Source organism: Bufo bufo, chromosome 5 (assembly GCF_905171765.1).
Source record: "Bufo bufo chromosome 5, aBufBuf1.1, whole genome shotgun sequence".
NCBI lineage: Eukaryota > Metazoa > Chordata > Amphibia > Anura > Bufonidae > Bufo > Bufo bufo.
In genome coordinates this window covers 464,376,996-464,404,472 of record NC_053393.1, presented here as the reverse complement: position 1 = coordinate 464,404,472, position 27,477 = coordinate 464,376,996, and the positions used below count along the sequence as shown (strand labels likewise).

The following is a 27,477-nucleotide window of genomic DNA, read 5'->3' as shown; positions in this document are numbered from 1 at the left end:
TTTAAGGCTGCTATCTTCTGGCTGACTCACCTTACTTTGGGGATTATCCTATCCCACCTCAATGTCCGGGAGCTAAGTATTATCATTAGATATCTGTTTATTTATTTTCGTCCCTACGTTGCTTTATGTTTATTTTTATTTTATTTTTTTCCACTACCCCTTGATGAACCTCTAGTTGAAGGTGAAACACGTCAGGGTTATTATACCATTATTTTGTTGACTTAGTACCTTTATTTATATTTTCAGGAGCCTATATCGCTCCATCACATTTATCTCCCCAGCTCCCCCATTTAGCTCCCCATTTATCTCCCCAATTTTTTATTCTTTTTGTGGGAGTTTTTTGTTTCAGCTCTACAGCAATATGTTTTTAATATGGGCACACCTGTACCCTTTACCCATCTACGTGATATAATAAAGGTATTTTTAGACTTTCGCACTAGCTTTGATATTTCTGACTTAAACTACTCCTTTCTTTTCAGCAGCAGTACTCTGATTAAAATCAGTAGGAGCAGTAGTGCAAGTACAGCAAGTCCTCTGTCCACTGCTACCAGGAAACCATGTAATACACAAAGGCTACATTTTTGTCCCCAAGTTAAGATTTCAGGGACTGCATTTTGTTTGTCTACATGAACACATAGTGGATTCTATTTGATACTGTTTACAATGTTATTTGGGCCACATGTAATCAGATACAAGACAATTTTTATACGGAGCATAAAGTATCAGTACTTTGGTGATAACCAGACACCCCCTTTAAATTACAGTGTGTTGGCCTCAACACTACAGTTAAGAGCCTGTGAGAAACAATAAGATTCGGTTGAACATTTACAGTAGTTCTTGGTGCCAGACGTTACAATAGTCCTGGCCGGCTCTGAGCGAGTTAATTACCATATTTATTTTCATTATCCTATGTGCCTGGTCAGTTTCTATATAATTGAATTTCCGCCCAGAGTGCTTTGTTTAATGAGTGTCAATTCATCACACTCCTGCGCTTTCAAGGCCTTTTCCTAAATTAACTGAATAATCTCATAGAAGGTGAACAAGCATGAAAAAAATTAAGTGCACTCAGCCTGGATTGCTCTGCTAACAAACTCCCATTTTAACCATCCTCTTAGACTGAAATGTTTACACATGGTTTTTATGGACTGTATTGCAGAATCCGTTTGCAGAAAATGAAGAGACGCAGCACAGACCAGTGAGGATCTTGGGGATGAACACCTGGGATCTGGCCTTGGAGCTGACAAGTTTTGACTGGAGTCTCTTCAATTCTATACACGAGGTAATATAGAGAATCACCCAGAAATGAACTGACTGGCTCTACCAGCTTAAGTGGGTTCTCTAAACCTGTCATGTATCTGGCAATTTACTGTGAAAAGTGAGACAGTCAACATATTGGTTTAGATCTTCAGTAGACACATATGAAAATGGTCCTAGAAATCGCACTAGCCATTTTGTGTTTTAAAGGGGCTGTCTCATTTTAGACATTGGCAGTATATTGCTAGGTCCTAACCTTAGGACCCACACTTATTTCATTTTAGACATTGGCAGTATATCACTAGGTCCCAACCCTGGGACCTGCCCTTATCTCCAAAATGCGGGTCCCCGAAGTTAGCGGAGAGCAGCCATGTCTGTGCGGCTACCATCCATTCTTATCTGTGGGACTGACAAATGTGCTTGGCTATTTACAGAAGTCCCATACAAATGAATGGAGTGGTGGCCGCACTTCCACAGTGTGCCCTCTATTCATTTGTATGGGACTTTCAAAAATACCAGAAGAGATTTGAAGAAACCGCAGCAGTCCCAATCTTGAATCCAATCTTGTATTTATTAGCACCGAAAAAATAGCAACGTTTCGACACAAAGGTCTTTTTCAAGCTACAGATCTGTAGCTTGAAAAAGACCTTTGTGTCGAAACGTTGCTATTTTTTCTGTGCTAATAAATACAAGATTGGATTCAAGATTGGGAGTGCTGCGGTTTCTTCAAATCTCTTCTGGTAACCAAGGGGGCCCTAAGGTCGGGTCCTGACACTGCGAGCACCGCCGCCATATCATGGACTAATACATGTCAGTAAGTGGTGCTGTCCTGTTTCTACGACTTCCAAAAATAGCCACGCCTGCTCACTTGGCTCCCCTAGAAATGAATGGAAAGCACCAGGCATGCGCAGTGTACTCTTCTTCACTTTCAGGGACCTGTTCTGAAGATAGGTGTGGCCCTCAGATGTGGGACCCGCACCTATCTGTTTGATGGCATATCCTAGTAAATGCCATTAAAGTCTGAGATGACACAACTAGGGCTGCAGTAAACAAATATTTTAGTAATCGAGTATTCTATCGATTATATTTCCTGATTCATCGAGTAATCTAATAAGAAATACCTTCTTAAAATAACGTACGTAATTACGTTTTTCTTTATAATAACTTTATACATGATGCCATTGCAATTTGCCAGCGCCAATGTGCCTCCATTAAACCCTCTCCAGAGTCTAAAAAAAACAATAACTTTATATATGCCAAGTTGGCTGTATAAAGTTATTGGTTTGGAGGGGTTAATGGAAGCACCTTGGCAATGGGCATGTATAAAGTTATTGGTTTGAAGGGGTTAATGGAAACACCTTGGCATTAGGCATGTATAAAGTTATTGGTTTGGAGGGGTTAATGGAAGTTCCTTGGCAATGGGCATGTATAAAGTTATTGGTTTGGAGGGGTTAATGGAAGCACCTTGGCAATGGGCATGTATAAAGTTATTGGTTTGGAGGGGTTAAAGGAAGCACCTTGGCAATGGGCATGTATAAAGTTATTGGTTTGTAGGGGTTAATGAAAGCACCTTGGAGGTGCCTTCATTAACCACTCTCTAAACCAATAACTTTATACATGCCAAGGTGGTGCCTCCATTAACCACTCTCCATCTGCCTTTCAATATCAATTTACAGTGAGTGCCCCCGATTCCCCCCTGGCGTGCCTCTGGTGCTGTTAACTTAAATTGCCTAATGGCACTGGCACTAGTGAGGAGGGCGCAGCCGCAGACACATGGAGTCCGAGACCGTCTTCATCCCAGCATGCACTGGGACCTTACGTCACACACACATAGTTAGCCAGCGTGCTGACGATGTATGTGCGCAACTGCGCATTACGCAAAGTCCTGCCTGCAGGGCGGTGCCATCTCTCTGGACTCCGGAGGACACGGAGCGGTGAGTGAGACGCTTAATTTCACTCCCGCTCCGTGATCATGTGATGTAAACGATTACTTGATGCAGGGAAACTACATCGAGGATTTTTTTGACTCGATTTAATCGAATTATTCGAAGAATCGTTTCAGCCCTAGACACAACCCCTTTAAACCTAGAGGAAAGTAATGTGCTCTGATCAAAAATATTGGATTTGTTTTAATGTTTATTGAAAAATTGAACATCAGATAGTCTTCGCTCCCAGTGATCGAAAAAGATCCACATTTTCCTAAGGTCATGCCCTGACATATGTGGTCACTTGAAGGATATACATGATCTACGAGTAACAATTGGCAATTTATCGTCATAGAGCTACTATGCACTGAAGCTGGGGAATGCCTACAGGGATTTGCACATTCATCATACAGGGGGAAGCAGTGTTCTACCTGATGAATATTCAATGTAGTTAAAAGTCAAAGGGCATATCAGAAGTGGCATTCTTTCAGTTTTTAATAATTAAAGGGAGTCTGCCACTTTCAAAATTTATTTCAAAGTAAACATGCTGCCATGTATGGTTGATGCTCGGAACAAGGTTCTTTTTATTTTTACTCAAATAAGGTATTCGGTGCACTGTGGGATGGTCCAGTCCGTTTAGTGTCCCCTGGGTCCTCACTACTGGTTTTGAAATCTCCATAAACGGTGCAGCAAAATCATTTGTATAGAAATAAAAAGATGGATTTCTCATGATTAGAGGACCGGATTTTCCGAAGAAATGACCAAAACTGATGCTAAATGTGCATAAAGGAGCCAAACAGATGCTTAAAATACAGGATCCATTTTATTAAATTTTTTTCTGTTCTTACGGATCAGAAGAACAGAAAACTAGTTGGTGATATGAACTCAGCCTAATAGGTATTATTGAGTGCAAGAGGTCTCCTGTTTTTCCTCAAGTAGATGAAGTAAATTAGAAAATTTGACATGGATCTGATAAACCCTGAAGTAACCAATTATACAAGAGTATATCCTTACCAGTTATTAACCGTGCTGTTTATTTTTTACAGCAAGAACTGATTCACTTCACCTTCAGCAGACAGGGTAAAGGGGAGAACACCCTAAACCTGAATCTTCTGCTGCAAAGATGTAATGAGGTTCAGCTTTGGGTGGCCACCGAGATTCTCCTTTGCAACCAGCTTGGAAAACGGGTTCAACTTGTGAAAAAGTTCATCAAGATCGCTGCTCAGTAAGTCAGAAACGCTTGAGCACATGGTGTATGAAATGTTTTTATTATTTTAATTACACATTATGGGGGAGATTCATCAAAACTAGAGCAAATGAAAATATGAATAACTGAATAAATGATCCCTGCAAAAAAAGACGTTGAGTGTGTTTCTACAGACAACTTCTCCATTTCTGAAATTCCCCCCAAAATTGCCTGTGCAGTGATTATTCTATAAAATAGTGCTTGATGCAAAAGTGTTCTTTAAAATACTGTTAAAGGGGGTCAGCTCATGGACCCGAATGGTGCTGTTTCTGGCAAAAAAAAAACAGAATCCAAATCTCAGGCTTTGCATTTAGCGTGTATTCTGTGGTTTAGACTGAATGTACAGCACATGTCCATGTCATTCATGACTCAGCAAGCGTTTGCAGGATTGCCTCTTTCTATTTGTAATCCTATCATAGAACCTGGTTCAGTCGCACTCCCCGATGATTTACTCTACTTGGTCCCACAACCTCCAGTTCCATCCGTTAGTAATAATTTATCATCTTTCCCATTACAGCCGGCACAGAAATCCAATGCATTATTCTGGTTAAGGGTTTCAGCCGCTCACACAGTCTAACAGAAGATTGCATTAGAGGAACTGTAAATAAAACAATATATTCAATATGCTGTATGACTGGACAATCAGAGAAAACAAAGACATTGCCCATCGTTCCGGTAGCGTTGTGCCATGCTCTGGCTGCATTTATGATGTGTAATCTAGAAAAAAAATATCTGTGTAGTAAAAATGTGCTGCCATTGTGAAGTTTAAAAGGAAATACATTCTGCTATATTTTTTGTCTCACAGTTGCAAAGCTCAGAGGAATTTAAATTCTTTCTTCGCCATCATAATGGGGCTGAATACAGCATCAGTCAGTCGACTCTCTCAGACCTGGGAGGTAAATTCCTTCATATATTACTATATTAGAGCTTCTGAATATAAGCATGATATTTGCAAGGTTTTTTATGTTTAAAGTTTATGTGCTTTCAAATTGTACTCCTGTGCATTATAATATAGATATATATAACATAGAGATATTGGGACAGATTTACTAAGCCTGTAGATGGCGTAACCTTAGACACTGTCTAGACCTACAGCAGATTTATCACAGGGGCTCAGGCTGGATGATGAATCTGATGCAGGCATAGACACATTTGTCTGACTCTACCAACTATTGGCTTACTTTAAGGCAGAATTTTACTCCAGAAATGTGGCGCAAAATGTTGCATCCTCTTTACGGAGAAGCCACCACCCTTCCATCTAAGCCCCACCCCTCTTGAGCAGGTTGGGGGGGGGATAGAGAAACCCTAGGTGCGCGCCAATGTGCACCACTTTCTAGACTGATTCTAAGTGTAGATACTTTAGTAAATCGAGTCCATTGTATATAAATATGCTATAGATCAGTTACTAATAATTAGAGTACTCCAGTGATCAATACTTGCAAATTAGCACATTTTCATGGCCGGTTTAAGACCGAATGGAGTCTTGTCATCGATCGTAATTTCAGTGGAACTCCACCATTTACATATCATTGCTCTTTCTTTGCTGATGGATTCTATTAATCCTATTAAAGGGTTTCTGTCACCCCATTAAACCGTTTTTTTTTTTTTTTCTTTACTAATAATCCCTATAGTGCGATCTCATGATACATAAGCAAATTAATCATTTTGGTTCAGTAGAATTTGCTAAAAATCGATTTTTAAAATATGCTAATTACCTTGCTACCAGCAAGTAGGGCGGCTACTTGCTGGTAGCAGCCGCATCCTCCGATGGTAATGACGCCCCCTCGGCATGCTGATTGACAGGGCCAGGGAAGGGAATCGTTCTCTGCTGGCGCTGTTAGAATTTGAAATCTCGCGCCTGCGCCGTACCTGTCTTCAATCGGCGCAGGCGCACTGAGAGGCGGCCGCTCGCTCGACCGCTCCATCCTCAATGCGCCTGCGTCGATGACGTCATCAAGTACACCCGGAAGAGAAGACGCCGGCATCGCTGGAAGGAGGCGGAGAGTCTGGTGACGTCGCTGGATGCTCGAATCAGGTAAGTATGTACATAATAAGCATGCTGCCACAAAAACCACCAACGAAATGGGAATAAATAATTTTATAAAAATGACAGTTATTAACACTATACCACCAACGATTATTAATAATAAATCTCTTCCGGGTGTACTTGATGACGTCATCGACGCAGGCGCATTGAGGATGGAGCGGTCGAGAGAGCGGCCGCCTCTCAGTGCGCCTGCGCCGATTGAAGACAGGTACGGCGCAGGCGCGAGATTTCAAATTCTAACAGCGCCAGCAGAGAGCGATTCCCTTCCCTGGCCCTGTCAATCAGCATGCCGAGGGGGCGTCATTACCATCAGAGGATGCGGCTGCTACCAGCAAGTAGCCGCCCTACTTGCTGGTAGCAAGGTAATTAGCATATTTTTAAAATCGATTTTTAGCAAATTCTACTGAACCAAAATGATTAATTTGCTTATGTATCATGAGATCGCACTATAGGGATTATTAGTAAAGAAAATATATAATGTTCCGCAATCAGATGAGTCGTTTAACCTAAACGATTATTTTCCATCTATAATTTTTTTTTAGACATAAAAAAAGTTTACAATAAAATAAATAAGATAGTCAGCAGACGGAAAAAAAAAGCAACATCAAGCAAAAGCATGGTGGACCACTGAAGCTAGAAAAGTGCAAAACATATTTAGAAATGTAGAATATACAGAAGGTGTAGTCAAACCTATATTGGTATGGCTTTTCAAATGGGAGGTTAATACAGTGGAGAAAAGCAGAGGCTTTCTTTGCTTAAACAGAAGTATAGACCGACCTAGGAGTAAGAAGATGAAATGAGAAGACAAAGAAGAAAGGCAGGAAAAAAGTAGGTGGAGGGGATGGAACTGCCCGGAGAGCCAAGGTGACTAGCCTCATATACTGTATAAATAATTTCCACCGTTCGTCACGCATTCATTTGGCATCAGGCCATGTGAAAGGCCACATGGCAGTGGTTAGCACTGGTGCCTTACAGCAGTTGGGTCCTAGGTTCGAATCCAACAAAGGACAACATCTGAATGGAGTTTCTATGTTCTCCCTGTGTTTATGTGGGTTTCCTGCGAGTACTCCACTTTCCTCTCACACTCCAAAGATAAAAAGGGAAAAAATAAAAAAGCAAGCTCTGATCAAGTTATATATCGTCGATTGGTGCTCATTATTGTTCTTGCATTGGCCCGTGTAACAGGATCCTTAAGCATCACTATAGGCAATCAAGCTGTCTTTCCAACCACTTGGAGTTGGTATCAAATTTGCCAGGCTAGTTTACTTTTATGCTGTTTCACATGTTGGAGAAGTGAGGACAGCAGTTAGGCATATTTTGGCAGTCTTGCCATTTGCCAAGTTGTATCCGAACACATACTATGCAGAAGCCATCTCTGCATTTTTCAGCTATATATAGAGTAGCTCTTCCGTTTTATACTTTCATGGTTTCAAAATTTCCTTCTAAGCTTACAAACTGGAAGCGGAGATACTTGACATTCATAGCACAAAATCTATTGAGAGTCTTCAAAGGCCAACCTTTTGTGTGTCTGTGCTTTGGGGTAATATCATGTATTCTCTTTCTTTTCATTCCAAGAAAATCCCAGGAAAGTTCAAAAAACTCTTCTCTGAACTTGAAAGCCTGACGGTGAGTTTCTTTCCATTTATATGCTACTTGTGTAACGGAGTATATATCTAATATTAATTTAATGAAGCGGAGGCAGACATTTTATGCTATTAGAACAGTACTAATCATAATAAAGCCCATGTTAGAAGATCTGAGAGGCGTTAATGTCACTCTGTCCTTGATGAAGCACAATACAGCCTTAGAGGACCAGGCATTAATGGTGCAAAAGACAGTGGCACCTTGGCAAAATCAGTAGTTTACAGAGCCCCCCACACACACAGGCCATCCCCCCTTCCCTTCTTGGTGATCATAGCCGGAACAGTCCCCTCCTTACTCAATAGACAGTAGCATTAAGTCCCTCCCTCATTATTACATATTATCTGTCTGAATCATGCATAGATTTACAGAATTTTTAAAATATGGAAGGTTGATATGATACTAATTGCTAACTGGAAACATTCGTTCTTTTGATTCCATGCAATTTTACAGGATCCATCTCTAAACCACAAAGCGTACAGAGATTCTTTCAAGAAAATGAAGCCTCCCAAAATTCCATTTATGCCCTTACTTCTAAAAGGTAAGTGAATCAATTTTAATAATTATGTAGAACAATTGATTGTGTGTTGTATGTGCATTATCTTACTACATTGTGGCCACTTTGGTTAAGCAGAATTGCGCTGATAGTTCCACTGATATAGCGCGTGATTCTGTATTAGCTGCGTGACTGCATACCCATAATTAAATCAGACATCATGCGATGATCAATAAGTCCTTTGACTTTCTCAGATAATGACATAGCATTATGCTCATTCCATGCTCACCCATAGCTTAAATCCATGCCTGATATTTTATAAAAATGTGTAGGACTGTGGCAGTCATGTATATCATTTGTAGTTCAATTATTTCACCATCTCTGCTGCTAAAAAGACAGCTGTACCCTTGATGGTTTAAATGCAAATTGCATTCTGGCTTCAGCAGCTTTGATGCTTTACTGGAGCTCATAAGGATCCCTTATAATTAAAATTTAAAGCAAAATTAGGCTTGTGTGAATGTTCTGCTATTTATGACTGTTAAATACCTAATTTCCCACTGACTCATCTCCCTGTCCAGACTGAAGAATGCTAAATACATTAGTGTTTGGCTATATATTTGTCTTGGTAGATTTACTCCTGGATCTATATGCTGCCTAATATCAGCCATAAAAATAACAAGGGAATCTGCTTAGTAAGCATTTCCCTGCTAATTAACATTCATTTATTCCCACTGGAAGAATGAACATGGTGCAGAAGTCCTGTACTGGGCAAAAATGGATTTACATGAAACTTGCATCTATACAAAGGGAGTCCGTCACCTCCAAAATCCGTTTCAAATTAAGCATTTGGACATGTAAGGTAGCTGCCCCGAAACATAACATTACCTTTTTTGTAAAAGTCTGCTCCTTGAGAAATACTTATTTTTATGCAAATAAGGTTTTCAGTGCAATGTTGGCCGCCCTCTCCACCCGAAATGCCATCCAGCACCTCTCATGATGTTTAATTGACTGGTCCTGAAATTTCAGCGTTGGAAGTGATGACACAGCAGACCAGACGGAGTGGCCCGGCCCACAGTGCGCCTGAAACTTTATTTTCATAGAATTAAAACCAGTAATTTCTCTGGATTAGGGGACCAGCTTTTCATGAGAAAGGCATGCTTACATTTTTGTGGCCTCTAACCTACATGGCGGTATGCTTAGTGTTTAACTGATCTTGGTGGTCACGGAGTCTCTTAAAAGGAAATCTGGGACCCGTACCTATCAGACAATCGGGTCATATCCTAGTGATATGCTCCCATTGTCTGAGATGGGAATACCCCTTTAATGGGCAGAATGTGACAGAATAAAAATTCATATTCACACTACTCCTGAGAATAAAATCTTCACAAAAGGTATATTTGTACTGCTCTCCCAAGCCCCTACCTAGTGCTGTCAGCAGTTTAGCATTGTCCAAGCTGCTGAGAGATTCCTTTTAAGTGGCAGGTTATAATACACAGTGTACAGATTGTCCATATTATCCATAAACATATGTCCCTTCCAATTCTTTTAGATGTTACATTTATTCATGAAGGAAACAAAACCTTCTTGGACAACCTTGTCAACTTTGAAAAGCTGGTAAGTTCCTATACTGCTTATGAAAGGATGAAACTATTCATATACCCTGTTGTCGTATATGCAGAGATGGATGGTTAAAGAGTAATGGTTGTTTAAAATTGTTTTCATAAATATGTCTGACAGAACTAAGAAACTTTATAGTATATAATATACTACAGAAGATGCCTCTTTCTCTACTTATCAGGCTCCTTTCCTGCTGCTGTCCCCACTAACCCTCAAGTCACTGCTCAAACTCATCTTCATTGTAGACAGATATGGTATGTACACCTCCTATGTAGATATATTTGTCTCTGTGGCAACAGACTACAACAAACCCCTTTGTAGTCTGAACCTGCAGCTTATTCACTTACATCTTTCTCCTACTGATGGATATAACTGCAGCTTTCTTTGTAGCCTGTTGACATGGAGACATAGAGGTCTGCATAGGACCTGTACACAAAAACTGGTAGGATTTTGATTAGGATTCTTTGCAATGTTGCATCAGGTTTTTTAAAATTTTCGATGCATTGGATCAGCAAAAGACAGTAATTGATTGTAAAGGTGGACATATCTTTTAATGACAATATGTGAATAATATGTAATATACTGTATACCTTGGAGTTAGGGGAATCTGTGAGCAGTTTTATGCTGCCCTAAGTCCTAACAGCTCCAGCACATGCCAGTAAGTCTTCCTATTCCTGAGCTCCGAGTTCTGCAATATTTTCCTACTGCAGTCGACGGCAGGTGGGCAGGGAGAACCGGGATCGCAAGACGTGCATGGAGCTGGTAGGAGTTAGGGCAGCATAAAACTGCTCACAGATTCCCTTTGATGGAAGGGTTTGTCCCAGGCTGCAGGTATTGATACCCTATCTGCAGGTCTGACTCCTGGCAGCCCGCCGGTCAGCTGTCTAAAGGGTCCATGGAGCATGTGCGAGCGCTGCCTCCTCTTCAGTGTTTATCTGCTCACCGCTTCCCATGTAGCAGCGGTGCAGTGTAATTACAGCGTCTTCTCCCATGCTCGGGACATCTGTTATTACGCTGTACGATGCGCTGGTGCTGTTCGATACAAGATATTCACAAAATAGCTGGATCTGTCATTAGTTTATGCTGCTCTTAAGTAGGAAGCCATAAAATTGGTGACAGATTACCCTCAAGTACATGCAAAAATGAAATGCACACACATACACTATTTTGAGACCAGGCAATTGTCTGTGAAGGTGAATTAGTGGGGCAGTAGCATTCTTGTGTGGTTTGTTGGATTCCATTTAATACCAATGAAGAAATCTATGGCACACCAGATTTTCTTAAGTGATGCTTTAATACATAACGTATACATCCGGAGTGAATTCCTACAACTAAGGGCTCTTTCACACTTGCGTTGTTTGGTTCCGGCATAGAGTTCCGTCGTCGGGGCTCTATGCCGGAAGAATCCTGATCAGGATTATCCCCATGCATTCTGAATGGAGAGAAATCCGTTCAGGATGCATCAGGATGTCTTCAGTTCCGGACCGGAACGTTTTTTGGCCGTAGAAAATACCGCAGCATGCTGCGGTTTTTGGTCTGGTCAAAAATCCTGAACACTTGCTGCAAGGCCGGATCCGGAATTAATGCCCATTGAAAGGCATTAATCCGGATCCGGCCTTAAGCTAAACGTTGTTTCGGCGCATTACCGGATCCGACGTTTAGCTTTTTCTGAATGGTTACCATGGCTGCCAGGATCACGTCGTCCATGCGCATGGGGCGCTCTGACGTCATTCTGGAGCGCCCCGGGAGCCGCACGGACGGTAAGTATACTGCTCCCCCGCTCCCTACTACTACTATGGCAACCAGGACTTTAATAGCGTCCTGGCTGCCATAGTAACACTGAACGCATTTTGAAGACGGATCAGTCTTCAAATGCTTTCAGTTCACTTGCGGTGTTACGGATCCGGCGGGCACTTCCGGCAAATGGAGTACACGACGGATCAGGACATCGCAAGTGTGAAAGAGCCCTAAGGCCACAAATCCCTTGATAAAGTTATCCGACTGAAACATTGGGACTATTCTCATGGCCAGTCATATTGATATATAATCCGGATGGAATTAAACACAAAATTATGTAAATCTACACGTTATGTATTAAAGCATCACTTAAAAAGAAATTTTGGTGTGCCATAGATTTCTTCATTGGATTGGTGTGCAATAGATTTCTTCATTGGATTAGACTGACATTTTGTTCTCTATGAGCAGGTTTCATCCTCCTTCAGTATCCATTTAATACCAGACTGTCTTGAAATATTCTTCCTGCATGTCTGAAGGGCAGGATATCTTTGTACTGTTGCAGCTGATATACAACCAAGTTCTGTAGCATCTCTGTTTTATAATTTTAAAACTTGTAAATGTCTTAAACCTATTTTGACTGTTAAAGGCTATGTACACCTTTTGGGGGCAATTTATTTTTATTATTGCATTGTACTCATTTTAGGCAAAAAATATTTTTTTCCAATTGGTCTTTATTAAAAAAAAATATGGAACCATTTTCTTCTGTACATTGCGGAGATGCTCTAGTAGCAGCCTATGGATTTTCTCTCTTTTCCATCAGTGCTGCTCTCTGACATTATCAACACTCATCAAAGCTCAATCCTTATCTTATTGATAAGAGTGTGACTTAAATACCGTATTTTTCGCCCTATAAGATGCACAGGCCCATAAGACGCACCTAGGTTTTAGAGGGGGACAATACGAAAAAAAAAATTTTGCATTACACCTCAGATCAGACCACCAATCAGACCCCCAATGTTAATAAGACCTCAGATCAGACCCCCATGCCTCATATCAGTCCTCCATGCCTCTCATCAGCCCCAAGCCATGTATGTAATCAGCCCCCAGCCATGTATGTAATCAGCCCCCAGCCATGTATGTAATCAGCCCTCAGCCATGTATGTAATCAGCCCCCAGCCATGTATGTAATCAGCCCCCAGCCATGTATGTAATCAGCCCCCAGCCATGTATGTAATCGGCCCCCAGCCATGTATGTAATCGGCCCCCAGCCATGTATGTAATCAGCCCCCAGCCATATATGTACTCGGCAGCCCCCAGCCATATATGTACTCGGCAGCCCCCAGCCATATATGTACTCGGCAGCCCCCAGCCATATATGTACTCGGCAGCCCCCAGCCATATATGTACTCGGCAGCCCCCAGCCATATATGTACTCGGCAGCCCCCAGCCATATATGTACTCGGCAGCCCCCAGCCATATATGTAATCGGCAGCCTAGGGCTGGAGATAGGTGTTTTAGTGAGGTTTCCACATTTAGCTAATTATGATGATTCATCTGATTTAATACGGTCATGATGGAGCCCTGAAGAGTTATGGAGCTGTATGAGACTAGAAAATGACAGCTGCTTTCTTACAGAAATGGTGTCACACCTGTCCATGGGCTGTTTTCTTACAGAAATGGTGTCACACCTGTCCATGGGCTGTATCTGGTAATCTAGCTCAACCACCTAAAGCATTCTCACCAAGGCAACTACTTTTCTAAATGAAGTCAGTGTGGCGACTAGCTGATCGCCATAAGACTGTCTTCTCTAACCTAATGCTATCGCTAGGTGAAGACATATCTAGGTATACAATTCCCATGCAGCAGCCACTTGGTAAATGTAGCATTGCATCCTTCCCACTCATATGAATGGCTATGTATGTACTGCTTGGATGTGCCAGGTCCACCTGTTACAGAGTGGCTCTCTATTCAGATATATAGAGGGGATCCTGAGTGAAGGACCCCCACAATATGGCACATGGATGTGAGATCTTGCTGTGAGATAACCCATTTATATGGGGTCAGTTGCAACGCAACCCATGAGCATGAGTGGTGCTGACACTGGAAGAAGGCAGCCATGTGTTTCAAATCTCATACAGCCCCTTTAAGAGACAAATTCATGCTTTTGCTGGGGGATTGCAGATGACCTCTATTCCAATACACGTATTGTTTTATCATCCTTATTTAATGTCTGCAGACTAAGTAATCGGTCATGGCAGATTTGACATATTTATAGATTTAGCGCCGGTGAGTGGCGTTGGCCATTCTGGATGCAGTAAATGGAATTCTAATACAAATCTGTGTCTTTCATCTCCGCCATAATCTCCTAGGCCCTGGCACAAGTTTCATTTTAGAAACAGAAAGCTTTCTTTTATTCTGGTGTTTATGGGTAGAGCACATTAGCGTATTTTTAGCTGTGATTATAGATTGCTTGTGGGAATGTCTCAGCCGCACGTTACTCTGATATGGCTCATTAGTTTGTCTAGCTCCCCAGTGTTTTTCCATGCAAAAATCCACCTTGTGGTGTTCTCCTTCTGGGGTAAATGGAAGCGGCTGGAAGATTGATAATCGGGAAATCGTTTCCTGCTTGTGGCGCTTTCTATTGTTGTGATTGTCATCAGCAGTAAACGCACCACGTGCAAGTCGTGTCTCCAGCTCTCATCAGAGCGGATGAAAGTACGCTGTCAACATCTTGGACACGGCAACAGCCCTGCAGCTTTCATGGTGCTCTGCTTTCATCCATTGTTTTCATTCTGCTGTAGTAGCAGCTTTGTTCCAAAGCAGGAAGAAAATTGACATTTGAGTGGTGTATACATATGACCTCAAGTCCAGATGTGGCCAAAACAAAGAGGTTCAACCTGTCATTGACTTGTGCAGAAAGGTTCCTTGGCATCTCCTGCACGGTATTGTGTCTAATAAATTATGATTCACTCTTGCACCTTCATCTCTCAAATAACAAATGCCTTTTCATAATAAGAGAGAGAAATGAAAGTACAGTGGAGCCATTCCTGTAAGTCCTTCTTCCTACATGCCGGCCAAACATATGAGATACACATGCATGCTCATCCAAGCTCCCCGACACCTCTTATCTTCCCCAGAAGAAATGGATTTGCCAAGCTGAAATCCAAAATGTCTGACTCTTCTCTCTCCCAACACCTGCTGTCAGGGGAGAGTTAGGAGACCCCCATGCACATTAGATGGTTGGCCAGTCCTGCCAAAATCAGGGGTTCATTTGACATACATCTAATGTGTACGGCTAGCTTAAAGAGTTTTTTTTGGGCTACAGATATCGATTGACCTATCCTCAGGATAGGTCATCAATATCAGATCTATGGGGGTCCGACATCCAGCAACCCACCGATCTGCTGTTTCAAGCTTCCTTGCCACCGGAAACAGTGTATAGGGCAGGAGCAAAAGGCTCTGTACACTGTGTAGTTCACTTGAATGGGAGCTGAGCTGCAGTACCTACTACATAGTGTATGGAGATGTCTGCTTCCATCCAGTGTAGCCTTCGCACCCGCGTCAGCCTGAAAGGCTGATCTGTGAGAGTGTCGGACCTTCACCGATCTGATATTAATGACCTGTCCGCAGGATAGGCCATCAATATCTGTAGCTTGGACCCTGTTTAATTACAATCTTCAAGATAACGGACAGGCTGCAGATTTGAAAATCCAGTCCACGCGAGCAAATCCACATGTAAAAAATCAGCAACTTGTAGATGGGGAATAAAAAAATCCCATAGACTTGTACTGTACTTTGCTGCAGAGCACACATAGCTGCAATGTGTAACAGAGCGCTGGTTGTCTCCAGTAAAGGACCTATCACACCACAGACTTAGGCTACTTTCACACTAGCGTTCGGAGCGGATCCGTCTGATGTTTCATCAGACGGATCCGCTCCGATAATGCAGACGTTCGCATCCGTTCAGAACGGATCCGTCTGCATTAAAACTTAGAAAATTTTCTAAGTATGAAAGTAGCCTGAGCGGATCCGTTCAGACTTTACATTGAAAGTCAATGGGGAACGGATCCGCTTGAAGATTGAGCCATATGGTGTCATCTTCAAGCGGATCCGTCCCCATTGACTTCCATTATAAGTCTGGACGGATCCGCTCACTGCAAGCAGCGTTCAGGTGTCCGCTCACTGAGCGGAGGCTGAGCGCTGGCAGGCGGATGCATTCTCAGTGGATCCGCCTCCACTGAGAATGCATTGGGGCCAGACGGATGCGTTCGGGGCCGCTCGTGAGCCCCTTCAAACGGAGCGCACGAGCGGACACCCGAACGCTAGTGTGAAAGTAGCCTTATATGGCATATTGCCCACCTCTCTATCTGGGATATGTTGAGACCTGTTCTCAAAATCAGTTTGGGTCTCAACATATGAACAACCATTGCTCACATGCTAGGGAGAGTCCAGCAATTCTCACTTCATGACTATGTGAATTCTGTACCTCTTACATTACATACTAAGGGCTCATTCAGACATCCGTATGCTGCCTGCAAAAATGCGGATCCGTTTTTTTTGCAGACAGTTCAGCATGTCCGCAAAAAAACGGATTGCATTCCGTTTTTTTTTTTTGCTGATCCATAGAATTCAATAGGGCCATGTCCTGCTTTTCACTGACAAGTATAGGACATGTTTTATTTGTTTTGCGGAGCCGTGGAATGGAAAAGGGCCCCATAGAAGTGAATGGGTCAGTATCTAATCCGCAAAAAAACTGATCCGTATTTTTGCGGAAAGCATACGGACGTCTGAATGAACCCTAATAATTCTGAAGCTCTGCATTGTGTTTGCTGGCTAATTTGCTGGCAAAACTGAATCTGGTATACTGACATATCCGCACTTTGTCCGTCTGTATGAAAGGCCTGATGCCAGTCTCTGTTTTTTCTGCATTGAGAAGGGGCTGTGCTGGTAAAAGAAGTACCCTTTAAAATTGTGAAATGTGATGTGGTAATGTGAAATTGAATATAAACTAATATGTAACATCTATCAATAAATCCGGAAATAATCTGGAGAAATATTACATTCCTTCACGCCAAAAGGAAGGACTCATTAGGAAATATGACAATGAGAGACTATACAGGCATGGAGCAGATTTTTCTATGAGTGCTGCAGTATCTGACGAATACATCTAATTTGCCCATAAACTTCAAGAGTCAGACATATGTCAGTGTCTCTTTGGGATACATTTGATCTACCGTATATCAGAATACAATTGCCTCAACTGTATTAAACAGCACAGTTGACTATGCTTCTTCATACATTTATGTACTAGAAGTTAAATATACAGTGTGCTATACATTTTTTTTTATAGGGATCAAAGACATACAGTTGCATAATTCTGGGGCATATGTTTGGTGGTTGTATTCGGGGGATACTAGATCTCCTTATAGAGAGACAGCTCGAGGAGTCTTATAGGCCAGGCAAAGGGATACAAATGAGCTCTTAGCAAGCTCTGCCTCTAATGCCACCAGATGTAAGGCAGCTATCCTTTTTATAAGTCCTTGAGACATGACTCGGATATTAAATAAGCCAGCACCTCATCTGCAGACAGCTGTTTCAGGGTGATTGCCCCTCATCAGTGTAGAGCAGAGAGTACTGCATTAACAGTGGGTGAGAGGCCTAGGTCAGGATTCGGGGGATACTATATCTCCTTATGAAACATTCTCACCAAATTGAATCCAGAGACATTGTGTAAACCTATACTACTTGCTATGAGGTGATGATGTGTCATTTATAGATTGGGATTGAGCAGATCACCTTTTTGGAATAGGAAGTATGTGGTAAGTGGCTGCCCCAACTTGATAAAGGTCATTTATAATATCTGATAAAGGCCACAAAATGCGTTGCCTGACCATCAGGACAGGATCGAATGTGGGCAATGGCATTGAATGGGCAAAGAAATGGCAGTTGGAGCATCGGGCATAGCTGTTTGTTGGCAGTGAGTTATCTGTTTCCAGCACATGGTGACAACCAGTGTAATCCCTGTAGTTTTCTAAGTAACAGCCATTACTGAGCATTATGTCTGTAATATTCACATAGAGCCCAGCGCGAGTTACTCCAAGTATTGTTGCACATGTACAGCTGTGTGTCCCAGATAAAGAGCCACCGAGAGAAGAAGAACTGCTGTGCACGAACAAGTCATTCTGCATCTAGTCTGTTACATTGACTAGTGAGATCGATAAACTACAGAGCGGTGCTGCCACATAGGAAGCGTCTGCTGATCCAACAAATAAATCATCTTTTACTTCTTGACTTTTTGAGTTTTACTACAAAAAACTTAATTTATAGAAAGATCGTAATAAATATGGTAATTTGTAAGCCAAGTATTTTCTTCTTAAGTGACAGCATTGTGCTAATCCCTCAAAAACAGAAAATCACATTTACTTCAAGCACTTTGGAACAGACTGAAGGCTAGAGATTTGTATTAAGTGTAAATCTGCATACTGATGGCCTGACAGATTTTTGGTATGTTGTACTGACAGTACTTTCTTCTTATTTTCAGCACATGATAGCCGACACAGTGAGATCACTGAGATATTGTCGGAATAACCAGTTTGGTAAGTGTGGGCTGATACAAGAACTAAGCAATCACTTTGTTAGATATATTATGACAGAATTCATTTGATAATATATATTTCATACAATAAAATTAATGCAATGTTTTATAATCCGGCTATCCTCAGGATAGGTTATCAATATTAGATCGGTGGGGGTCCAACACCCGGCACCCCTGTCGATCAGCTGGTTGAAGACAAGGCCGCGCTCCATGCGCGCGCAGCCTTCATTGTTTACCTGTTCGCTGTCTACATTGCAACGGTGAGCAGGTGTAATTAAAAAATGTCCCTTTTACTTCAATGGCACGGCTCGTTTCTATACACTTGAAAAAATGTTATGTGAACCAAGACTACAATGTTTATGGCATATTAAAGGGCATCTGTCAGCAGATTTGTAGTTGTCATACTGGCTGACCTGTTACATGTATGCTTGGCAGCTGAAGGCATCTGTGTTGGTCCCATGTTCATATGCGCCTGTACTGCTGAGAAAAATGAAGTCAAAATATATGCAAATTAGCCTCTAGGAGCAACAGGGGCGTTGCCATCAGTTCTCGTCTGTACTTTGAGCCTCTTTCTCGTACTGCAGCTGTGCCGTATACTGAAGTGTGCGACGCAGCATGAGACTTTGAGAATCTGGGCCAGGTATGATGACATTTAGTGATGAGCGACCACCAAAGTATTCAGGTGTTCGGCCCAAACACATTGCTATATTCATGTGCTCGGTATAATGGAAGTCAATAGGAGACAACCAGGCACCCCAAAATGGTTTGGAAACAGCATTAGGAGGATAGCTGGATGCGTCTTAGACTCATATTATGTACGACATACAATAGGCAACCATACAAAGGCTATATGCCAAAAGCCAGGTATGTGCAAGCCATCAATCTATCCATGAGACAGATGACAGGCTTACTCGGCATACCTTACAATGTCAGCCTTGTGCACTATGAGATATTCCAAACCAGCTCTTATCTGACTGAGAACCAGTAAACCTCAAAGTTATTTTGCATCTGTTGGATGGCTTGGGTGGACCTGCGCACCTAGATCAATATCATTAGGGTGACAAAAAGTTTTCCAATTGTCCTAACATAATATTCAATAACCTTTCTATACAGTTGTCATGTAAAAACCCATTTGCATAAACATGGGCATATGGGAAAGACGTGCAAATGAGCAGAATCTGCCTTGTTTTTCAGCTGTCATAAGACTATGAAAACCAATAGATAGTGTTATGAATAGCGCCCTCTATTGGTTTCACAGTCTTATGATGAAACAAATATTCTTGTCAGAAGACTATGGAACCAATAGAGGGTGCTGTTCATATTAGAGTCTTATGACAAGCTTATTAGTGTAGCCTTTTACATGGAAAATTTGCGATTAGAATATTTGCGATCTACACTAGAATGATATCGGACACTGGGAAAGCTGGGTAATAACTCGCGATCTACACTGAGTTATTACCCAGCTTTTCCAGTGTCAGATATTATCACTGACTTACTACATAATTATTACATAATATTCGCTATATTGCTATATATTTGTTTTTTAGAATATTATGAATATTCTAAAAATGAATATATAGCGAATATTATGTAATAATTATGTAGTAAGTCAGTGATATGACACTGGAAAAGCTGGGTAATAACTGTGTAGATCGCTAGTTATTACCCAGATTTCCCAGTGTCAGATTTTATCACTGAGTTATTACCTAGCTTTTTCAGTGTCAGATATCATCCTAGTGCAGATCGCGAATATTCTAATTGCAAATTTTCCATGCAAAAGGCTACACTAATAAGCTTGTCGTAAGACTCAGTCTTATATTCTTGTCAGAACACTATTAAACCAATTGAGGGCGCTATTGAGTTATGAACAGCACTCTCTATTGGTTTCATAGTCTTCTGACAAGAATATTTGTTTCGTCATAATACTGTGAAACCAATAGAGGGCGCTATTCATAACTCAATAGAAAGGTTATTGAATATTATGTTAGAACAATTGGAAAACTTTTTGTCACCCTAATGATATTGATCTAGGTGTGCAGGTCCACCCAAGACATCCAACAGATGCAAAATAACTTTGAGGTTTACTGGTTTTCAGTCAGATGAGAGCTGGTTTGGAATATCTCATAGTGCACAAGGCTGCCATTGTAAGGTATGCTGGCTGTTATCTGTCTCATGGATAGATGGATGGCTTGTACATACCTGGATTTTGGCATATAGCCTCTGTGTGGTTGTCTATTGTATGTCGTACATAATAGGAATCTAAGACGCATCCAGCTATCCTCCTAATGCTGTTGCCAAACCATTTTGGGGTTTCTATCAATTTCTAACCTTTTTTTAATGAACTACACATCCTCTTCTCTTCCGAGCAGGGGGTGCCTGGGGTTCTCCTATTGACTTCCATTGTATTAAATTATATTCGAGCGCCCGAATTATTCGACCGAGCACTCTGATCTGCCGAGCATAGCGATGCTCAAGCCGAACAGCAGTTCAGCCAAGCATGCTCGCTCATCACTAATGACATTCTCACTGCCTGGAGAGGAGGAGGCGCAGCAGTTGCAGAGAGAGCAGAACCTCGAAGTGTAATGGCAACGCCCCTGTTGCTCCTAGAGGCTCATTTGAATATATTGAAACTTCATTTTTCTCAGCAGTGCGGGCACATAGGAACATGGGACCAACACAGATGCTTTCAGTTGCCAAGCGCACATGTAACAGGTCAGCCAGTTTCATAGGTACAAATCTGCTGACAGATGTCCTTTAAAGACACAGATAATGGTGTTGGCCTCAGGCCAAAATTTGTGTAAGCCTGCTCTAATATCTATGGCCAGCTATTGACAGACAGGTAGACAGATGATAATTAAAAAGGTTGTCACATAGACAATGGTTACATATTGCTAGAACATGCCCCTAATGTGCAATTTAGTGACTTCAGTCAATGTGATCTAAGCCAAACGGTAGAACAATGTGGCAGCGGTGCCAGGCATAGCAATTCACCTCCTGATGGATCTGCTCTTGTACCGGTGGCCGTATACATGGCTTTGATAGTGAGTGTGGTATATTGCACTAATGTCTATGATAAAACAACCCCTTTAAAGGGGTTGTGTCACTTCAGCAAGTAGCATTTATCATGTGGACAGAGTTAATACAAGGCATGTACTAATGTATTTTTACTATCCATATTGCCTCCTTTGCTGGCTGGATTCATATTTCCATCACATTATACACTGCTCGTTTCCATGGTGACACCACTTTGAAAGACTGTGGTAAGACTGTTCCTCTTTTACTGAGCACTGGTAATTTAGGCAGATTCATGCAGCACATATTCTAGTCTATTATTGTACTTATGGGCTATTATTTTATTTTATATCTTGTGTTGATTAAAAGTTAAGCTTTAACAAGGTCACCCATTTTGTTGTTATATATTCTGTTGAGAGGGTTGCCCAACATTTATTACTTTTGACCCAGTAAGATAGGGTTTGTTTTTATCATGGTTATGACCACCCTAAAATCCATCAGCAGTGGTTGTGGTTGCACACTATAGGAAAAAGTATCGGCCTCTCTGGTGGCAGAGACCGTGGGAGCGCTCTTAGGCTGGTGCTTTATCCTATAGTGTGCAAACACGACCACCGCTACTGGATTGCAGGGTGGTCATAACCATAGAAACGAGCAGTGTATAATGTGATGGAAAAATGAATCCAGCCAGCAAAGGAGGCAATATGGACAATCACAATACATTAGTAAGTGCCTTTTATTAACTTTCTCTACATGATAAATTCTATTTGCTGAAGTGACACAACCCCTGTAAGCCCCGCTTTATGTGCAACACATTACATGATAGTCAAGTGCGTAAAATAGCACAAACTGAGAGTTCTGAGGACCCATCATCAGTCCTGACATGTTTGTTTTAGTCACAAATTCCACATTGAATGACCATTCTTGAGCATCTCTTCTTACTCCTCTGTGTTGTGCCGTTCCTAAGTTATTCCTACACAATAAAAGCACAGAGAGCTATGGGGAATGGATATTGCGGATGTGCTAGCGGCCATCTAGCAACTCATGTCCTCAGCTCTATACACAAAATCCCGGTGACAGGTTCCCTTTAAAGGGGTTATTCCGGTTGTTACAACTTATCCCCTATCCACGGCTGCTCCGTTCGACCAGCCACTCTGTTTTTTTCAAAGGGGCTGCATGGGATATGGGGCCCTCGTGGTCCTGCTGGGACCCCCACCGATCTAATAGTTATTCCCTATTCTTTGGATAGGGGATAACTTGTAACAACTGGAATACCCCTTTAATGCAGACTTTCCATCCTCTGAATTAGGACATTGCACGTCTGGAGCTTCAGGGAAAGTGTTAGGCAGAGAGATGTGTGGTAATAGACAGAGAATGTGCCTAGCAGCCCTGAAGGCACAATATCACCAATGTGAATTTTATGAAGACATTAGACTAATTTTCTAACTCCTCCTAAGACCATGTTGACTATTTCAGTCCCAGAGGGATTCTCACATTCTTTATCCACTTTGGGCATCTGGGAAAATGTGCTAAAAACACTTATCCAGAAAGGCAGCCCTAACAAAGAAAGCAAGTGACCTGGGGCCTGATGCATATTATAGCTTTGATTATGTACAGAACACTACACAGAAATCAGCCAGATGGAAACAGTGTGGGCTGGATGTGCAGAGCTCATATCATTTACATGCCAGCAGAAGAGAAGCATTTTATTCTTGACTAAGCCCCAAAAAGCCAGTAATCACCCTCTAGAAATCCTCTTGCAAATATTTTATTTAGCTGATCCGCTTTCAAAAACAAAAGTAATTAACAAGCTGAATGCATTTTAGCAGGTTGCCAGTCATGCTGTAAATTGCTAAATTCCTAAAACCACCTTCCCCCAAAGACAGTGGGGGCATCTGAGCCGCTCCATGCCAACAGAAACTCACAATTCCTTTTAATGGAAAATAAAGTCAATGTTAAGCACCCCTAGTGACAAGAACTTCGAACCGAGTACCCCACAAGAAAGCGAACGGTGAGAAATGTTAACAAAATAAGGCTATTCTCGTGCTACTGTCGTAGGCTCAGTTCCAAGTCTTTTTCAGCAGCTCCTTCAGATTTGACAAAAAGCATAGCACCACATACCTCTTACATCCAGTGATGTCTCCTCTGATACAGATGTTCTCTTTTCTCATATTATCCATTTGGACCATACCACCATAATGACTTCTTTCAGCCATGTTTCATCTCTGCAGAGTTTGCCACACAGACATCTTAGGTTCCTATTTTTCCATCTTCCTCCCCACCTTCTCAACAACCCATCTTGCCTCCCCAAATACTTTGCCTGCTGTGCTCCCCAATGCTACCAAATACTATACTGCCGAAATAGTTTCCCTGAAAAATCTAGAACCAAACAGATAGTTCTCCCTTTAATAATTATGGCAACACATTGGCCTCACAAAATAACTGCGCCCAGCAAATAGTGTGCCTGATAGTAATAGTACCGCAAACAGTGTCCCCAAATAATAATTATGCTATGCTGATACTGTGCTTTGAAAAGTCCCACCAATAGTAATAATTCCCTCCCAGAGTGCCTTTAGTAGTAATAGTGCCCCTACAGTGCCTCCAATAGTAATAATGTGCTCCAGAAATAATGATGCCCCCACAGTAGTATTAATGTTCCCTATAATCCCCCAGTAGTAATAAAGCCCATCATAATGCCGCCTCCCCAGAAGTAAAAATGCCTACATTGCACCCCCAGAAGTAATTATGCCTGCCTATGGAGCCCCAGTTGTTATAAAGCCTACCATAGTGCCCTATTGTAGTAATAAAGTCCATCATACTGCCCCCAGTGGTAATGAAGCCCACCATAATGCCCCCAGTAGGATTAAAGCCCCCATAGTTTGCCCCAGGAGAGAATATGCCCTCTTATAGTGCCCCGGTAGTACTAATTCCCCCTAAAGTGCCCCCAGTAGGATTAAAGCCCCCATAGTTTGCCCCAGGAGAGAATATGCCCTCTTATAGTGCCCCGGTAGTACTAATGACCTCATAGTGCCTCCCAGTAAAAAATAATGTCCCCTCTATAGTGGGCCAAAAGTATGTTGTCCCAAGGTACAAAATAAAATACCTCACCTAACTCCGGTTCCATGCTGCTGTCTGCGTCTTCTGGAGGACAGACATCGTCACGCCTTCTGCGCCATCCTCTGATAGGCTTCAGGAAAAGTGGCCTGTGGCCTTTGAGAGTGACTAGCTACATAAAAAAATAAAAAAAGATAACGTTAGTGTACCCCCAAATTCTCACTTACATGGTCGCTGCTGATCGCGGGAACCATGGGTGTCTTCTGGAAGGATTCTTCCAAACTGCCTACAAATACAAGTCCCAGGCAAGTCACACGTTACCTATGTTCTCAGGTGGGAGATGATAACCCCTGGGATATGAGCGTACAGGCAGGCTGCCAGAGCGGCCTACAAGATGACACCTTTGTAACACTAGGTTGGTAAAGACCACAAAGGTGAGATTTTGGGTGTGAGGTGTGCGTTTTCTTCTGGGATTGTTACTTTAAATATTATAGTTTTTTACGTTATTTCTTCATTATCATTGGTATTTATGTTTTTGTCTCTTGTTTTTTCCCCTCTTAAAGCCAACAACTTTCCCCAGAAAGAGCACCTGGAGGCCAAGTTTTATACGAATCACTTGCTTGTGATTGACAACCAGCAGACTCTCTTTGAGCTATCGCACAGGATAGAGCCGCGGGTGTAGACACACACCCTGTCTGGACTGAATGACCGCTGATGCCAAGCATGTAGCTTTACAAGGAAAATATTTTTACTGAGTTTTATCAGTAGTGGACAGAAACCCATACGAGCATGGAAGAGAACTGAGCAGCCCTTGCCTCTCCCCAAGAAAAGGAGGACACTTCTAGAAATTCACTTTCTTTCCGCATTAACCAAGAACACGACTATTTCTTGTAAGAAGATATACCCCTTTGTTTACAGCTGATGTAGTCTAAGCACCTTGTGGGTGGATAGAACTGGTGCCAGGGGGCATCATGATACCCCCTGCAGCTTCTCCTGATGTCCTTTACCAATGTGTTTGCTAAATGTACTCATTGATGTCCCACAAAACATGCACAAAAAGTGAAGTGCCCTTCATCACCAGTGGCACTAGCCCAAAATGTGTGTTTCCAAAGGTTTGCTAAACTGTAAAATGGCAGAGAAGGGGAGATGGCAGAGCAGGCAGCGTGCGTGCGTACAATACAGCTCATCAAGAGGCATTTATTAATATTCCTAATAGCTGCGGGAGCAGAGGTGAAATGGAGGGCAGTGACAGCATTGGGTAAAGTGTTTAATAGCTTCTTGGATAGATGTAGCAGGACCTGGATTTGCCCTTTTCCATCCTGTCTCACGTTTGAGGCCTCAGCTGGATTTAACATCCTGCTTTCTCATTTCTCACTGCCAGTTTAATGATTCTGCAGGTTGGAAGTCCTGTCACCATTTCAACCTTTTAACAAAATGTGCACAATTTGTAATTCAGTCTTAATCTGGTTGGTCATTGTGGAACATTGGAATCTATGTTAGACCTCATGTACATGACCATATTTTTCTTCCGTGTGCTATGCTTATTTTTTTGCGAGTAGCACATTGACCCATTAATTTCCATGGGACCATGCACACATCTGTATTTTTTTGCGAACTCCGCAAATGATATAACATGTCATGTTCTGGTCCGTATTGCGGACAAGAATCGCCCTTTCTATTGCAAAATACGGAATGCACACGGAAGGTCTAGTTCACAAGTCAGCGTTTGGTCAGTTATTGTGACCCAAAACTAGGTAGAGGTCAAAAACATGGAACAGATGCATATAGATACTATATGTAGGCTCCGGTCCTGGTTTTGGCTCAAAATCACTGATGGGAATCACTGAGCAAAGCACTGAAGTATGAATTAGCCCTTAGGTGAGGCTATCATGTATCACATGGAGGTGTAAGATTAGGATTCATTACTATGTGCCAGGTTTACAGAAGTAATGGGTGGGGGTGAGATTAATATGTCATTGTGCAGCTCGTGGCTGCTCGTGGGCTGACTTGATAGTCTTTAAGAAAAAGATGTCATGGAAATAACCTGTTTCATGATTTGCTGAGCATGAAATAAAACAAGCTGAAATGAGTTTCTAAATAAGAACAGAGAACGAGAACAGAATTTTCCTACTAAGTTATTCTGCCGGCAGGTATTAATGAAGCTCTATTTTTATGTGGGTAGAAATGTATTGTTTGTACATAGTAGAACAGATGACTTCTACTTTGGGGAGAGGGGGTTCAGTCGGATGACATAGAACAATGCTTTGTAGTCTCCATCATGGAATCCTATTGTTTGCTTATATTGCCTCATACATTTTGTTTCTATGGCATGCACTAGAACCAGTGTAAACCCTTCTGTAGTAGAATAGCCTGCAGTTAATGTGCCGTACCGGACGGTCCCCACAGGTAAAGAACCATGGGTGGGATTCAAATTTTTTACCGGTTCCCTACTCAACAGCAGACACACGGCGTCACGACACATTTACATGTACATACACCATATATATATATGCAACACCATATATACACTACACACACATACCACTGAACTTTTAAAAAGCCTAAGGAGCTAAACTATGGAATGGAAGCGCTCCTCTCCAGCTGCCGCTGTAAGTTTAACAACCGGATCTGGAGAACCTGAGGGAACTGGCTGAATCCCATGGCTGTAAAGAACCCTATGAACGCAGGACGTGGTAATAACACAAACTGGGAAATGTTTGCAGTGTAGTTTCTGGCCACAGCTTGTGCCGATGGAGCAAATGGTTTCAACTTGCAGCACTGTAATTGCCCACATGGCACACTGCCAGTGCCATTCAGCACATGGAAATGCACCCTACTTTATTCAGGTCAGCTTGT

The 27,477-nt window shown here is 42.0% G+C and overlaps 1 protein-coding gene across 2 annotated transcripts in view; it reads left to right on the top strand.

Annotated features, from left to right (window-relative positions):
* Positions 1 to 25,653, top strand: part of RAPGEF5 (Rap guanine nucleotide exchange factor 5) — a 358,807-nt gene extending 333,154 nt beyond the window's left edge. For both annotated transcript variants that reach the window (XM_040433729.1, XM_040433730.1), the window contains 8 exons: positions 1,157 to 1,279; positions 4,226 to 4,404; positions 5,231 to 5,321; positions 8,048 to 8,098; positions 8,567 to 8,654; positions 10,159 to 10,223; positions 18,505 to 18,559; positions 25,185 to 25,653. In XM_040433729.1, the coding sequence (XP_040289663.1) occupies positions 1,157 to 1,279; positions 4,226 to 4,404; positions 5,231 to 5,321; positions 8,048 to 8,098; positions 8,567 to 8,654; positions 10,159 to 10,223; positions 18,505 to 18,559; positions 25,185 to 25,303 (771 nt within the window). In that variant the 3' untranslated portion in view covers positions 25,304 to 25,653. The remainder of the gene's footprint in view (positions 1 to 1,156; positions 1,280 to 4,225; positions 4,405 to 5,230; positions 5,322 to 8,047; positions 8,099 to 8,566; positions 8,655 to 10,158; positions 10,224 to 18,504; positions 18,560 to 25,184) is intronic.
* The last annotated feature ends 1,824 nt before the right edge of the window (positions 25,654 to 27,477 follow it).